The sequence below is a fragment of the Limulus polyphemus genome, unplaced genomic scaffold (assembly GCF_000517525.1).
Source record: "Limulus polyphemus unplaced genomic scaffold, Limulus_polyphemus-2.1.2 Scaffold1030, whole genome shotgun sequence".
Lineage (NCBI taxonomy): Eukaryota > Metazoa > Arthropoda > Merostomata > Xiphosura > Limulidae > Limulus > Limulus polyphemus.
The window spans coordinates 61001-77354 of NW_013666640.1; the positions used below are offsets into that span (position 1 = coordinate 61001).

The window sequence follows — 16354 nt, forward strand, 5'->3', positions numbered from 1 at the left end:
CTGTTTTTATATCTGTGTATAAAATGTATCATGTCACCACATACTTTAAGCAAATCATGCAGAGACGAATACATATTAGTCTGTGGATTATAATGTCATACCATTTGCAAAGGTGATGATTTTCATTCTTCCAGTTTAATCCATGTAATGATAAGCATGGAATTTGTATTCACACCCTGAGCATTCTGAAGTTGTGTTCTGGATAATATAAATTTATTGCTAGTTTGTGAATGGATTTTTGAAAAGTCCAATCTGTCTCTAACTAAAGGCTAGTGCTTTTGATATTACTATGTTTCTCAATGTTCTCAGTACATTTATTGTTTTTAGTGCATGATGTTCTTGATGGTGAAAAACATTGTCAAAGTATAGTTAGGATTTTCTTTTTGGATGTCAGATTGTTTTCTTTCATAACCATGCGAGAGATAATCTTGCTGACCACATTACACTAAGATCTGTTTTTATTAGTGTATTTCCTTTGTTTCAATGCTTAGAATATATATCAGTTTCAGATGACTTTCCTGTGGAAAATGTTAGTTTAGTCTGCTGGTTTAGTCATTCTGTAGTCATCTAGTGAGATATTTTTAAAATTAGATAAGTTAACATCAGCTATCCTAATGATTTTACCATTTTGAACAAATGTGGGTTTACAAAGCCATTAATTCCAGCTCTAGAAAATTTGTTTTCTGTGCAGTTGATTCCAGCTCTTGCAAATGTGTGTTTACACACAATAATTCTTCTATATTTAGTTAATATATGACAGCTTTAAGTTCACTTGATATTGTTGTAATTGGATTTTCTATATTAGCATAAAAAAAACCTGTTTTATCTATCCACTTGAAAATAACTTCAAACTGAGCCTGATATTCTTTCACAATGATTTCCTATTACAGCCTGTTAGATTTCTGTAACTCATATAATTTGAAATAGTATAACAGATTTCATATCATCAGAGGTGTACTTACAGTCTTTATGAATATTGTTACCAGAAGCACAGATCTGAAAATTTTTGCTTGACGAGTAATGTGGCTGTGTTGACTAAAAACACTACTTAGCTGGAAGTCCTGGAAACTATCATAAAAAAAACCGAGATGATTTTAATATGTTGTAAATTAGCTTTTGTGAAACTTTTATACTGGGGAAATGAAAAAACACTTTGAATGTAAAAAGTGATTGTTAAAATACATAATTGATAGTATTTATACCTAGTTTAGTTTCAGTTTAAGAAATTAAAATTATTAAATAAGAAAAACACTTAAAGTATTTTTTATGGGAAAAAAACAATTACTTAAGTTAGCTTTTAGAATCATCAATTGTGTTATTAGTTAAATTAGCTCAATTTTTTAAAAGAAAGTTGTAAAGATATCACAATGAAATTTTCTAAAATGAATATCTTTAGGCCACATTCCACCGAGACATGCCTAGTGAAACAGTTAGCAAAGTGAATCTAGTTGATCTTGCTGGAAGGTACGTCACAGATAATAATGAATTTTTTCAGCAGAAAGGTCTTTGAGTCTTGTTGATTTGGTTACTAGAGAAATATAGTTTATCTTTTTATCAAACCTAAATCATTGTATTTAGCTGTTTTTCTACAGGTAAATAATTGACAAAGTAATTGTATTTTTTCAGATAATAAATTGTTTATTTTTTATTATATACAGTAATAATTCCCTGAAATACAATAAGCTTTTGACTTTCAAGATAAGTTATTGAATCATGTTGATTTTTTCATTATATACGTTTTGAAACTTTTTGTCTATTATCAGTTGATATTTCAGTTAATCTTGTTGATTTGTTTGGAAAATAAAATCTGCAAATTTAGCCTTTTTCTTTTGATAAATAAATAAAGTTTTTCCTGTTGGTAAATCACTGAATTATATTGGTTTTATCAGGATATACATTACTAAATCTTGTTGACTTTGTTACTAGATAAGTATGAAACATAATTTTTTTTTTTTCAGTTCATAATCTGTTGAATATTGTTGATTTTGTCAGGATATAAGTTGCTGATTTTTGTTCACTTTTTCAATAGATAAGTCTAAGATATACTTGTTTTTTTTTTTTAATACATAAACCAGTTAACCTTGTTGATTTTATCAAGATATAAATCATTGGATCTTGTTGATTTTGTTTAGCTGATGACTCTTTAAAAATGGTTAATTTTCTTACTTTTTTTTAATTTTCTTACTGTTGATTTTTTTCCACAAGATAATTAAATATATTTTTTGTCAGTATATACGTCATTGGTTCTTGTATTTTTGAAGGTTTATCAGCCAGATATTTTACATTTTTAAGAGTTGTTACCAATTAGGTAATACATATTTTTTAAAAACATTTCTCTGAATATACAGATTAATGAGTTGTTGATTTTGTCATTTGATAAGTAATTAAATTTAGTTTAATCTGTCAATCATTGGATCTTGTTGATTTTGTTTAGCTGATGACTCTTTAAAAATGGTTAATTTTCTTACTTTTTTTTAATTTTCTTACTGTTGATTTTTTTCCACAAGATAATTAAATATATTTTTTGTCAGTATATACGTCATTGGTTCTTGTAGTTTTGAAGGTTTATCAGCCAGATATTTTACATTTTTAAGAGTTGTTACCAATTAGGTAATACATATTTTTTAAAAACATTTCTCTGAATATACAGATTAATGAGTTGTTGATTTTGTCATTTGATAAGTAATTAAATTTAGTTTAATCTGTCAATAGATGATCATGGAATCTTATTGATTGTTTAATTGTTAAGTTATTATATATTAATTTAGTAGATTACACATTATGCAAATTTAGTATTTGATCACAGGTATGGTATAATAATAATAATAGACTGAAGAGAGGTGATAACCATTACTGTATAACAACAGCTTTGCCTAGCTATGACTAGAATATACAATTTCCAATTATCTTTTAAATGTTTTAAGCAGTATGCTTCATATATCCATAAAGTTATTACATATCCAAAGCAATGAAATTTCAAGTAGCCAGTTATGTTAATTATTCAAATTTTTCCTGTTTTTTGTATTTTGCTAAGTATAATGGAGTTATATTGTCAATTCAAAAGCCTTTATAGTTTATTATTGCTGTCAGTAACATTTCGTATAATTGAGTAAGTCAGTTTGATAAGCTTTGCAATTTCTTTTCTTTTGAATGCACTTGTAATAAAGGTGGTGTTTGGGTTTCCCTCATAGTCAAAAAATAATTTCATCACAATCATTTAGTCTTAAATTATTATAATTAACTGCACACATCTTTTTAATTGTGAAGTCCAGTGTTTAAGTTTTTGATTCTGCAATCCTTTGACTGGCTTATTGTGTAGTTTTTCCTCTCTAATGAAAATGACTAGTATGTAAAGGTAATTATGCATAATAATCTTGGTAGTTACATAAGTGATTTGTTCACCAGTGACAAGTTAGAAAATGTATAGCAAGGAAATGATGGTTAGCAGTATTGTTGTCTGTTCTCTGCAACTCTGCACAGTAGTATAGTATCTAGTGGTGATTAAATGTAAGCTCTATTAATATGAAATCATAATTTTCCATGATCAGTGAACGAGTAGCTTCATCAGGAGCAACTGGACAAAGACTGAAAGAAGGAGCTCACATAAACAAATCTTTAGTGACACTTGGAACAGTCATTTCTGCTTTAGGTACAGTAACCTCAACGTATCGTACAGTAAAGTTAATGTGTGTATTAAATTCTATTAGGGTATACTTATATCTTTAAATACTGGAATATATACTGTCTTGGACTTTCAAATTATCACTTTGTTCATGCATCTACACTAGATTTTCCCATTATTTTATATCATGGTAAAGTCAATTGGTCCAATAATCTCTATTAGTTTTATTTAATTACTGTTTATAATGTGTATCTAAATGATATAAGAGGTTTACAGTTTTAACTTTTCTTTTTAGTGGTTCTGGTTGTGTGATATAAAGGTCATATTTTTTAATTTTATGCAGTGATTTTTAAGGTTCAACTGTAGTATAGCATCTGTAACACAGATGCAATTTTCTTATTTTGGTCTAATCTGTATACTGGATCAGTCTGCCTATTTAACTGTATTAGTTTCTTCCATTAACATATGTCCAAATCAGTGTCTTTATTTGTCTATACTGGATATTTCTCTAGCTATAACTAATTTTAATCCTACCTGACTCAAACTTTTTCATTGGATTGAAAATGTGCATTTGGTATAATTTTTACATTAACCATTTTTGTATATAATGGTAACTCAATTTCATCTACTTGAAGTGTTTATGACAGTAGTTGTGTTGTATATAGCTGTGACATGTAGGTTAGAAGCAACTGTAACAGTAAAGGCATGGTGTAACATTATCATATTACAAGTGCCCGAGACTAAGTACATAATGTATTAGTGATATACTGTGACAGCAACCATGTAATTGTCTATTATAGTGGAAATATGTAATACTGTTCCACTAGAATTATCTGTGACAATAAGGATATCATATAGTACTGTTACAATAGAAGAGTTGACTGGGAACATGTCATGTAAGGTAATGTTACAATAGAAGAGTTGACTGGGAACATGTCATGTAATGTACTGTTACAATAGAAGAGTTGACTGGGAACATGTCGTGTAATGTACTGTTACAATAGAAAAGTTGACTGTGAGCACATCATGTTATAGTTAATATATAAAGAATCCTATCTTTTGATACATATAGTAAGGTATTTAATTTCTAAAATTTCTTTATATGCTAGCGGATACATCAAGTAATGTGACCAAGAAGCAAGCTTTTATCCCATATCGAGATTCTGTGCTCACTTGGCTTCTAAAAGATAGTTTGGGAGGAAACACCAAAACCATGATGATTGCAAGTTAGTTCCTTTAACTAAAAGAAAACTATAGTGCTATTTTCATTAACTTTTAGAGAAATTAGAAAATTTTCATTCTTTGTTCTTACATTTTTCATGAAGTAATTATGTAATTATTGAAGTGTGACTTCATCAATTTATTAATGCTTTATGATTTTTTTTTCTAATTTTAAATAGTCATGGTGAGGTGATACTATACATTGCAGCATATAAGTGAATTTTATGACAAAATGTTATTCCAAAAAAGAGGACTCAACTTGTATAACAGATACAAAAAATGTAGGAAAATTCTCAATTGTCAGTGGATCCTCAAGATCAAGTGAATTGATCTATTTAAACACATAAAACAATGCTCTTCCCAAAGAGCCTTTGTTTTAAAGTTTTAGGGAATGATCTTATAAAGGTCAAATGTGCATCCTAATTGTCATTTCGGTGATATATTCAACAGCTGAACATCAAAATGCCTCCAAAATATGTGAGATATGAAGCAAAAATTTAAGACTGAAGTTGTGAAAGTTGCCGAAAAGATAAAAACTGTGCTGCGAGTTGGGAATTTGGCGTAAATGAAAAACTTGTCTGTGATTGGCAAAAACAGATAGGGAAAATTCAAAGCTTGTCAGGAATGACGTGAGTTGCTCAAAAACGAAAAACTGGTTTCTGACCTGAACTGGAAACAGAACTCATGAAATATGTTGATGAAAACTGCAAGACTGTTTCTAATGGAGGGCAAAGCTAAATGAAAAGAATGCTGGTGAACATTTTTATGGCATGAAAACTTACCACTATATGATCTTCAGATTGTATGTGATATTTCATTTTTTTTTCTGGCAAACGTTTCAAAGTCTTTTTACAGACATTATGTTTTGGTTTTGGTTTTTCCATGAGTGGGATCAGGATAGCAGTGAGGTAGTGTGTCAGTTTAAGGCAGGATGAGTCTCCTAGCATTCACCATGAGTTTCTGTGGATTTTCAGCCTTGTGTATCTTGAGTAAACCATAATATCAGGGTGATTTACTTCTCGTAGAAAGGAGCTTTTTGATTATATTGGATTTATTTTTCTTGAAGATAAGGTTTACAAGTCAGTTGTAGGTTATATAGAAAACCATGTTTTAATACTGTTCAACTATGCCACAAACTAGATCCATGATCTCCAACATCCTACCATAACTAACTAACAAACCCAAAAGAATCTTAGAAATTTTCTACCCAAACTTTACTTGAAAACTGGTGAAACCATTAGAAGGTTTCTAACAAATTATAACAATAGTCATTCAAAGGAAAATACAAGAATGGAATATAAAAAATAAAATTATCTGTTTCTTCAGACTCATACTTTGGAAAAATAGTTAGAAATGTATATTAAAGAATAATGGAATATTAAATCTCCCTGAGTCTGCTACACCTGGGGAAAAAAACAACAACAAAAAAACAGACTATATATACTAATAATCCAGTTTTTGACTAAGAACAATGTCTACTATTAAATAATGAGGTATGTATGCCTTCTTTATACAACTGAAATAAAAATACTAATGAACCAATAGAAAGGAGCAACTTATCTTTCAGGGTTAACACCATTACATACCAATATCTAACAATGTGAAACCCTGTGTAAGGTCTTCCAAACTTCTTGGACACACTATAATTAAAAGGAACTCAAACTTTCCTGATGAACGCCTCAGTACGGAGAATAAAATGTTCTAGTGCTCCACATCTAGATTCCAAGCAGGTGCAGTCTGCAGAAGAATTAGGTTTTATATAGAGTAGACTTGCTACTTTTCTAATACTTGAAACATGTTTCATGTACAATAGATCCTGCTATAGGTATTACATATAGAAAAGCTTTTAACTACACATTGCAAAATTCATCTTTTAAACATAGCCATCCTTATGAATACTTTCACAAAAATTGTTACATTCCTGCAAAGAATTGTGCTGCTGTAAACATAAGAAGTTTGGAACACAATTTGTAGAACACATTAATCTAAATAGATGTGAAGGTAATATCTAACTCTGTAATGTCTAACTATGATGTAATATATGTAAATTGTAACAATTGTTTCTTCTGTATTTGCTGTTTCAAATAGAGAAGTACATTAAATAGATAGATCAGTATGAAAGCTGCTACAACATGAGATTTGAACTCGTTACTTTATGGATGTAATGCACAACATTGAACCCTGTATGCTCATTATTCTCAGACAGCATTTTCTCTTTTCAATATGTCAGTATGCAAAGTCATTAAGGTTCATACTAAACTAAGAAAGATATTAATATTTAAAAAAACTATTTAGTGTTTCTTAAAAATTAGCAAATGAATTTCCACTATATTACTAGTAGTTGGGTGCAAAGGAACATTTTACAAGAGAATTTGGAATCTTGAAAATTATGCAGACTACTACTGTGGCTCATGTTAAGAATGAAACATAAACAACAGGTAAAAGGACACTCGGTTTTTGTTGTTGCTTTGCTATGACGTTCTGAGTTTGTTTTGAGATTGTGTTGTTCTCACAGTACTGAGAATACATGAACAGTAGATCATGTTATAGTTGTAATATCTAAAACAGGTTTTACCTACAATAGATTTTGCTATTATCCTGGTACTACGCTATGTTTTAACAATGGGAGCTCGTTTTTGGTCCTGAACAATGTATGCTTGCTAGATATTAGTATCATAGAACTCCTGATACATGTTTTACTTCCATATGATGCTGTTAGAAGTTGTACACTAAAACTATTTTTATTATCTACTGTAGACTCCAATCTGTGAGCATGATTAGTGATGTGAATCATAAATTTCAGCTACAGAGAGAGAGAGAGAGAGAGAGAGAAGTAATTTTTGTATGAGTTATTAATTGTTTTTATAAGAGTTATTACTTGCTTTGATTAGTGTTTATTTTTTTCAAAATGTAGGTATTCTCATCATAGTAGTCTGTGGGATCACCTTCAACTACTAACATCTATTTATGAATTAGTCACTAATATTTTGCTGTTGTTAGATAATGGGGCTGTGGGTGCAATATAAGAGTTATAGTCAGATCTCACCATTTGATTACAGTGGCCCCAAGATTTGATAGTGGGTGCTGTTGACTAGTTGTTTTACTCTAGTTTATCAGTTCAAAATTAGTGACAAGTAGTCCTTGTGTAGCTTTGTGTAAGTATCTGAAAAACAAAAACAACCACCATAGTCTTACGTTAGGTACTATAAGTTAATATAATTGTGTCCTCTCAAACAGTAGCAAATGTGAAAACTAAGAATCATTAAAAAGCTGTGTATTATTAGTCATTTTGTAAGTGTAACATAGAGAACAGGAATTTTCTATATGCAAGGTCTATCTGCATATATAACTTTAACAGTAGCTTTTACCTCTTACAAGTTCCCCTTTAACTGTAATTTATTTGGGTATATAGTTTTATTACAAAATAATGGAAAAATTATATATTCAATTTCAAGCACTATGAAATTATGCTTAGCAGTTAAAATGTTTTAATACTAAGAATTTATCAGTTTTCCCACTGTGACATCTTTATTTGAAGGATGGCCCAATAAGGTGATTTAATAAGATTATTGGACACTTGGTTTTAGAATTCATTTGTTTTCTACATTAATAGATTTCAGAACAACTTGTTGTAATTAGTCAGAAATAAAACTTTAGGCAAATGTGATATGCCACTAAAAACTTTGAACATTTTTGCAGTCAGAACCTTGTAGTTTTACTTTTGAATTAATAGAATGTTCAGAAATTTAAAAAAAGTTCTGATAAGAAATGACATTTTGAAGCCATATAATTTTGTTGCAATTTTTATTTTTTAAATGTACAGCAATATCACCAGCTTTGTGTAATTATGGAGAGAGTCTTAGCACTTTAAGGTATGCCAACAGAGCTAAGAATATTATTAATAGACCTACTATTAATGAGGTAAGTTGTGTTTATGAACATCTTAGTGTTTTGTATTTTATTTTCACTTGTTTTATTGGAAGCAAAAACATAATATTGAAACAAAAATGTTTTTTTAACTTCATATATTTTCACCGAACACTGTTTTGTTGGTGTTTTTTATGGCTTATTACCTTCAAGAAATAAAGATACAAAAATATGAAAAATAAGTAAATGGCTTTTTCATCTTACATATTGATAGTTAGGTATGTTATTCAGTTTTCTGTCTGTTTTCATTTATATAATATTCTGTCATCAGATATAAAGTGTGTTATTGTGTTTTCTATTTCTCTTGAGAAATTGATATGCATGGTCCTTCTCTGTGTAATTTGCTCTATATTTCTCAGAAACATTTTGTTATTCTACCTTCTATCTGAATTTTAGAATATATTTTACCATACTAGTTTTTAACACTGTTTTAATGATTGTGTGATTCAAGTAGTTTTATTCAGTCATAAGCTATAGGTAAATATTTTGCCTCTCACAGGATTCTAATGTCAAGCTTATACGAGAACTTCGCAAAGAGATTGCTCACTTGAAAGAGCTTCTTGGAGAAAGTGTAAGTAGAAGTTTGTAGCAACTTAGAGGTCAGAATATTTCTTGTACCACCCATTCTTTTTCATAAACCATACACACACACACATGAGGAAAAAAAGACCTAAGACACTCAGGTTTTTCATGCTTAAATTTATGAGATAATTTGTGTTATTTTAATATTATGCTATAAATAACATGTTTGTTTTTGCCTTATGAATTTGGCCTTGCATAGGCTGGTGGTTACTGCATGGACTTGCAATCTGTGGGTGGCAGGTTTGAATACTATCATCAACCATGCTTGCTCTTTCAGCTGTGGAGGTGCTATAATAAGATGGCTAATCCCACAATTTGATTTACTAACTCTTCTAAATTAGAGACAGTTAATTAGTTTATGCAAAATTCAAGAAACAAAACAAAATTTATAGAATTGTTAGTACTAAATTACAGAAATAATTCCTGTAAAAATTAAGTAAAATATCATCAGTAAATTAATTTTTTAGACAAAGAAAAATGCTCTGCAAAATCTTCAGCTTTCACTGATACTTTTGACATCAGTCTAAATCTGTCATATAAAAATGGTTAATTTTTTCTTTTTATAATGTATTAGTTATTTTTTCTACCAAATGTAAGTTACTTTGGAACTGATGATTTGATAAATGAGTGAATAGTATGCATTTGAAGTAGCCTATCTAATGATGCTACTAAACTGATAGCATTTTAGGAGTAATCATGCTAAAAGGTGAACCTATGTGGCAAATTCCTTTTCTTTTTTATTGGTTGAAGATGTTCCTGATGTATTCATACACAAGTATCACAAAGAAAATTAGCCAGTCTTGTGATGTCTAGCTAAGTTAATGCAGGGTTTTCACAGGTCATGAAAATCCAGGAGCTTGTAAATAGATTTTTTAGTACAGGAAGTCTGGGAAAATCGGTGTTTTTTTTTATCAGGGGGTCCGATAGAAATCCATGAAAGTCTTAACTTCATCACTCTCACATTCCTGTTTGTATTGACATCAAGCCATACCATTGTTTACTTCAGTTGTGTGAAAACAATTTTTAAGAAATTTGACTTGTAAAAATGGGAAGTATGCTCACATGGCAACACTGATCAGTAACATGCTCTGAATGTTGTAATTCCATCTGCAAGCAAACAGGTGTTCAGTGACTATTGTTGATATAATATTCCACTAGTATCAAATAAACTCAAGACTTGCTTGGCAGAAATCTAAAATCATAAAATCGTTGATAAGATAAGGAAAATGAATTCTTCAGAATATTCCTAAAGTTTTTAATCTTGCATAAAATTTATCAACAAAATGAGAGAGAAATACTAATCCAAACAGTAACAGTATAATAGAATTAGTGTCATAAACCTAACCACCATGCATGAAAAGAGTCCAATATTTATCATTAAAGACAGTCTGGCAACTTATACCTGATTAGATCAACCATCATTTATAAAGTGATCAGTGGGATATTTTGAGCAGGATTTTAGGCCCCTCTACTAAATTTTTTGTGGACAATCTTCTGCTTTTAAAAACAAAGCAGGACTATAAATACAGTATTGTTATGTATTATTATTTCTTTAACAAACTTTAATGAAATTCTTTAACTAGTTCATGCTTTTACTTGTAATCATTATACTCTGTGGAAATTGAAACAAATGACAGAACCCATGATAACAAATAAAATTATTCAGAACATTTAGCCCTATCACCAATTTACAAGCTACTTTTATAATTATACTTAAAGAATAAACATGAAAAACAAGAAATAAAATACTTAACCAGTCTTCTTTTTTCTTGCTCTCGGGTTTCGAAAAGAGTTAACCCTAATTTTTTATACTAATGATAGTAATGCACTTAATTTTTATTTAATTTAATAATTCCTCAAAGAATATAGACTAATAACATTCAAAAAGTAGACAAATTCCCTTACCTCTCAAAATTCTTCTGGCTTTCTAACTATGTGACAAGAGCAGTTACAACTTCATCCAAGCTAGTCGTTAACTTTCCCACGGGAACAATGTTGGTACTCTGAGTGAAATTGACATCCAACTATTCAGAACATAGTATTATACAAAACATCATTTGATAGGTGAAAACCTTGACTTTCTGTTGTTTATAGGTAATATGTAGTGAAACGTAAAAGAGAACTATCAACAAATTCTGAAAGAGAGGATGTGGCAGGAGGGGTCTGATTTTCTATTCAATAGCTCTGTAACCAAACAAAATTGAAGACTATAAAAATTATGGTTTTCTCAACAATAATGATTTTATAGAGTAATTTATGCTTAATTTCGTTTCATACTTTTTTGAGGAGTAGTGGATAAAATAGGGATGATGACATACTAAGAGAAAATGTCACGTGGGTCACACTACTGAAAATTCAGGATTTTTTAAAATATTGCGTTGTAGAACTCAGAACTTAAAACTTGTATACTATTAAAATACGGATTATTAGCTTAGATATTATGCTATTCTAATTGGTATAACATAAACAAAAAGTAGTTTATGTTATACCAATTAGAATAGCATAATATCTTATGTAAGACACTAAAACTTTGTCATGTGCAGAAAGAATACCCGGAGTGATAGGGTTAAGCAGCCAATCAGATACAGGTTTGCTTGTTTTCTTACTGCCAAGTTAAAGTAATATTTTCAATAAATATTATTTAGTTTTGATTGCTCAATTGAGTAATTTTGTATCTCCAGCCAAATCAATGCATTTTGGTGAATGACACAAGGCTTTATCACTTGTTATTAAACTGAAGCTGGGAAAGTTGAAGTATACTGAAAGGAATAAATGGCAAAGAAGTTATTAATGCTTTTATTCTATGCAGTAATGTGTGGTTATTTATAATTTCTTTTAATAGGTTGTTTCATACTTTTTCTCTCTTTAATTGAATATGTATTTTCTCGATAGCTCAAGTGTTAGTCAAAGTATGCCAAGGAAGTTCAAATTCAGTCCAGCATCGCAGAATATAAACACTTATGCTACTTGTCTGATAAAAAATCTTCAGAATATTTACAGTGCTGAATGCAAAATATACGCACAAAAAAAAGGATGAAAGTTAAAAACTTCCATTTATCTATGTAGTATTGCTAGAATGTTTTATACAGTTGCTACTGCCTTTTTTTTTTTAAATGTGATAAAAAATTACTTATATAATTTTGGTACAGTTCACACTGTGTTAAAATCAGTAAATTATGTTCTTGAAAATGTAAGTTTGTCCTGGAAAGTCCTGGATTTTTTTCCCATTATTGTGTGTGAACTATGTTAAAGTCAAAATGACACAAACTCTGGCCTTCATTGTGTCTTTTAATCACTTTATTTCAATGTCTGTTGTATGTCCACTGATTACTTGATCAATTCAGTTTCTTAGCATTTAACTCTTTCAATACGGGGTTAGTCAACATGATGACCTAATAACCATTTTGTGCTTGTTATAGTTTTCATGCTATAACTTTTAAATTAGTTAGCGAATGTTAACGAAATTTGGCAGATTATCAGCAAACATTACAATGCTTTCATATGCAAAATATCAAATTTTTTTATAAAGTCATAAGGTTTCTAAAGCAATGTTTCTCTCATACCTTTTTTTTCTTTTCACATCTAGCCTATCTATCATGCAAAGTAATTTTCATTTTAAGATTAAAAATACTTTCATGCATCAGAAAATTTTGAAATTTCACATGCAAAATCTTTATAACGTCTGAATAGCTATCAAACATTTCTTAAGAAAAAACTTTATATTTTATCTGTAATTTTCAGTAATTAATCTCTGTACGGGTTTAGTAGATTTGAACGATCTTGCATCCACCATTAAAAATTAGGAAATAAACATAAGTTATGCCTCTTTCATTCTAGAATGAATACAAATTATAACACGAAAACATAAATGTTTAGACGAAATAGCTTAAATCTTATAACATTATACATTATAAGAGGAAGAGTTCTTCGACTTCATCTAATATATACTTGTTTTATTTTCTGATGAAAATGTGTCCTTTTTGTAGTCTTGATAAGTGCATAATTTATTTGAAGATGAGTTTTTGAAGCTTGATATATGCCACTAGTACATACACATTAGGGATGCCCAAACATGTGGAATGCACAAATGCAGGTTGTCAAAATCCATTCCTGTTATTGGCTGATCTTGGTGGTGTCAGCACTGACCCAATCTTCCAGTCTGATATTTCACTCAGGTCATAGGCTTAGGTACAGGGTATACAACATTACCTTTTTAACCAACTGAAATCAACATACATCACAGCCATTCTGGCACACTCGAGTTCTTTGTTTGAATGCACTTACTGCTGCTTTATGCAAAAATGCCAACTTGTAATTGAAGGTTTGGTAGCAGTTAATTATTTATTTTATTAATCTTAGAGATTATTACAACAAAAACAATATTTGATGTAAGTATTTAGGTTAGAGTCATGTACATGGAAATTCTTCATGAGGCATTACTTATCAAATATATAAAAATACATTAGTATATTTCATTCTTGAAAATGTGACTTGTACATAAGAATGATTTAAATAGATCTGTATATTTGACATTAGTTTTTTAATAATGAAAGAGTAATCATTAAATGCTTTGATTTTTAAGACGTTTCACATAAAGTTTTGTAATATCTAGAAAATCTGTGATGCTCATCATTATGGCCTTTAAATATAGTTGTATAGTTTCTTGTTTTTTTTTCCTCTTTGTACCTTGATCTTTGAATTCAGTGTAATATAAGTTTAAACACTTGGTAGAATCTTTGGGCTTAATATAAACATATTGTATACTTTGTGTCAGTGAATGTGGAATTCCAGCTGCTAGCCTACTTCATTTGCTCTGTGTGTGGTTGAATGTGGAATTCCAGCTGATAGCCTACTTCATTTGCTCTGTGTGGTTGAATATGGAACTGTAGTTGCTAGCCTACTTCATATACTGTGTGTGGTTGAATGTGAAACTTTAGTTGCTAGCTTACTTCATATACTGTGTGTGGTTGAATGTGAAACTTTAGTTGCTAGCTTACTTCATATACTGTGTGTGGTTGAATGTGAAACTTTAGTTGCTAGCTTACTTCATATACTGTGTGTGGTTGAATGTGAAACTTTAGTTGCTAGCTTACTTCATTTTCTCTATGTGGTTGAATATGGAACTTTATTGCTATCCTACTTCATATACTGTGTTTGGTTGAATGTGAAAGTACAGTTGCTAGTCTTCATAGTCATATGCTTTGTGTAGTTGAATGAGAAATTCTAGCTGCAAGTCTATTTAAACAGCTTAATTCTAAAAGATGTATAAAGTGATACAAATGAAATGCATAAATCATATGCACCAGATCAATGTCACATTATCACACAAATAAAATTATGCTACAGAAAAAGCTTGTTATAGATGTAAATTTATTTTCATCTTGAATAATAAATGGTTTGATGTAAGTAACTTAAAATGCTTCAGCAATATCTTGCCATCATTTCTTGATTCATTTCACTAGTAATGTTAGTAAACAAATGTGATTATTTTGTTTATTACTACTATTAAAACTTTTAAATACCTATTTTTGCAGGTGAAGTCATCTCCCATGATGGTGGAGAGAATCCATGAAAATGAAGCCAGGGTAAGATTTTGTTATTAAATACATAAGTTAAAACTCATTATTTCTACCACATATAATGTTTTGTTGAAAACACAGTAAAGATCAATGTTGTGATCAGAGTTGTGATCATAATATTTAGCAGTTTATACTAAATGTTGTTGTTTACATAATACCTAAGTGTCTTTGCATTAACCCATCATATGTACATGCATGATTGACAAATTTAAAACTATCTTTGTAATAACCCACTACAACAAGTAGTGTCATCATGGAATATAAATGGTCTTGACAGAAAACTGCTGAACCTCCAAGACTGTTTTAAAAGTAACCTGCTGTTATAGGATCTAAAACTGTGTCTGCATCTCGGACGTTAAATAGGAATCCACATAATAGATCTCAGTATGGTAATCCTCTACATCTACTTATCTCAGAATGAGAATCATCTGTATCTGTCTGTCTAAGATGTGAATCCTGTATGTAGACTTATCTTGGAACAAGCATCCTCTGTATTTACATGTGTCAGGATGAGAATCTTGTATATATCTACTAATTTCAGGATGAGAATCCTGTACACCTACTTATCTCAGGTTAAGAAACCTCTATATCTTTCTGTCTCAGGATTAGATTCCTGTATATCAATTTATGTTTCAGGATAGGAATATTCTATATCAATGTTTCTAAACCTTTTTGATACTAGAGACTGGCTCGCTACATTCCCTAAATTGTCATGGACCACTAAAATGCAAGTAGAAAGAAAAACAATAGTTATATGTAAATTGATAATTGTCATTTTTGTTCATTTGCTTTCATGAAATCCCATTGACCAGTAAGGTAGTTGTGACAGACCAGCACAGGTCTGTGGACTGATGATTGAGAAACACTGCTCTATATCTACTTGTTTCAGGACAGAATCCTATACATTTACTTATCTCAGTAAGGGAATCTTTTGTTTATACCTAGTTCAGGATGGGAATCCTCTACCAGTTTCAGAAGAAGATTCTCATAATGATAGATGACTCTTGGACTTACTGTAGATTTAAACTTAATATTTTATTGAAGAAATTAATATAATTCTTTTCATGTATTTATATTATCAGTTTAGAAAAAGGGAAAAGAGAGTAGTAAACATTGTTCATTATGAGGTAGAGGTTTTACTTGACAAAGAATACTTTGTTTTTAATATCTTTCTGTGTATTCTTATGTTGAATATAATGTTTCTTGTGGTTATTATATGTGGTGTTACTAACTTGCAATTTAAACAAATTATTTCATTAAAATTAAGATGAAGTATGAAAACATAACTAAAGTATAATGGTCAAAAAATAATAATGGAATTTATTATAAACTTATAATTTAATGAGACAATAGTATTCTATTAACCTGATGACCACCGGCTACTAACTTTCTGAGCAGCCAATGCAAGTCTTGCTATATTTCA

At 29.9% G+C, this 16354-nt stretch overlaps 1 protein-coding gene across 3 annotated transcripts in view; it reads left to right on the forward strand.

Moving 5' to 3' along the window:
• The window catches only part of LOC106461781 (kinesin-like protein KIF16B), a 123299-nt gene that overhangs the window by 50349 nt on the left and 56596 nt on the right, over positions 1-16354 (forward strand). For all 3 annotated transcript variants that reach the window (XM_022388827.1, XM_013921634.2, XM_022388826.1), the window contains 6 exons: positions 1397-1464; positions 3549-3649; positions 4732-4848; positions 8667-8764; positions 9270-9341; positions 14887-14937. In XM_022388827.1, coding sequence (XP_022244535.1) covers positions 1397-1464; positions 3549-3649; positions 4732-4848; positions 8667-8764; positions 9270-9341; positions 14887-14937 — 507 coding nt within the window. The remainder of the gene's footprint in view (positions 1-1396; positions 1465-3548; positions 3650-4731; positions 4849-8666; positions 8765-9269; positions 9342-14886; positions 14938-16354) is intronic.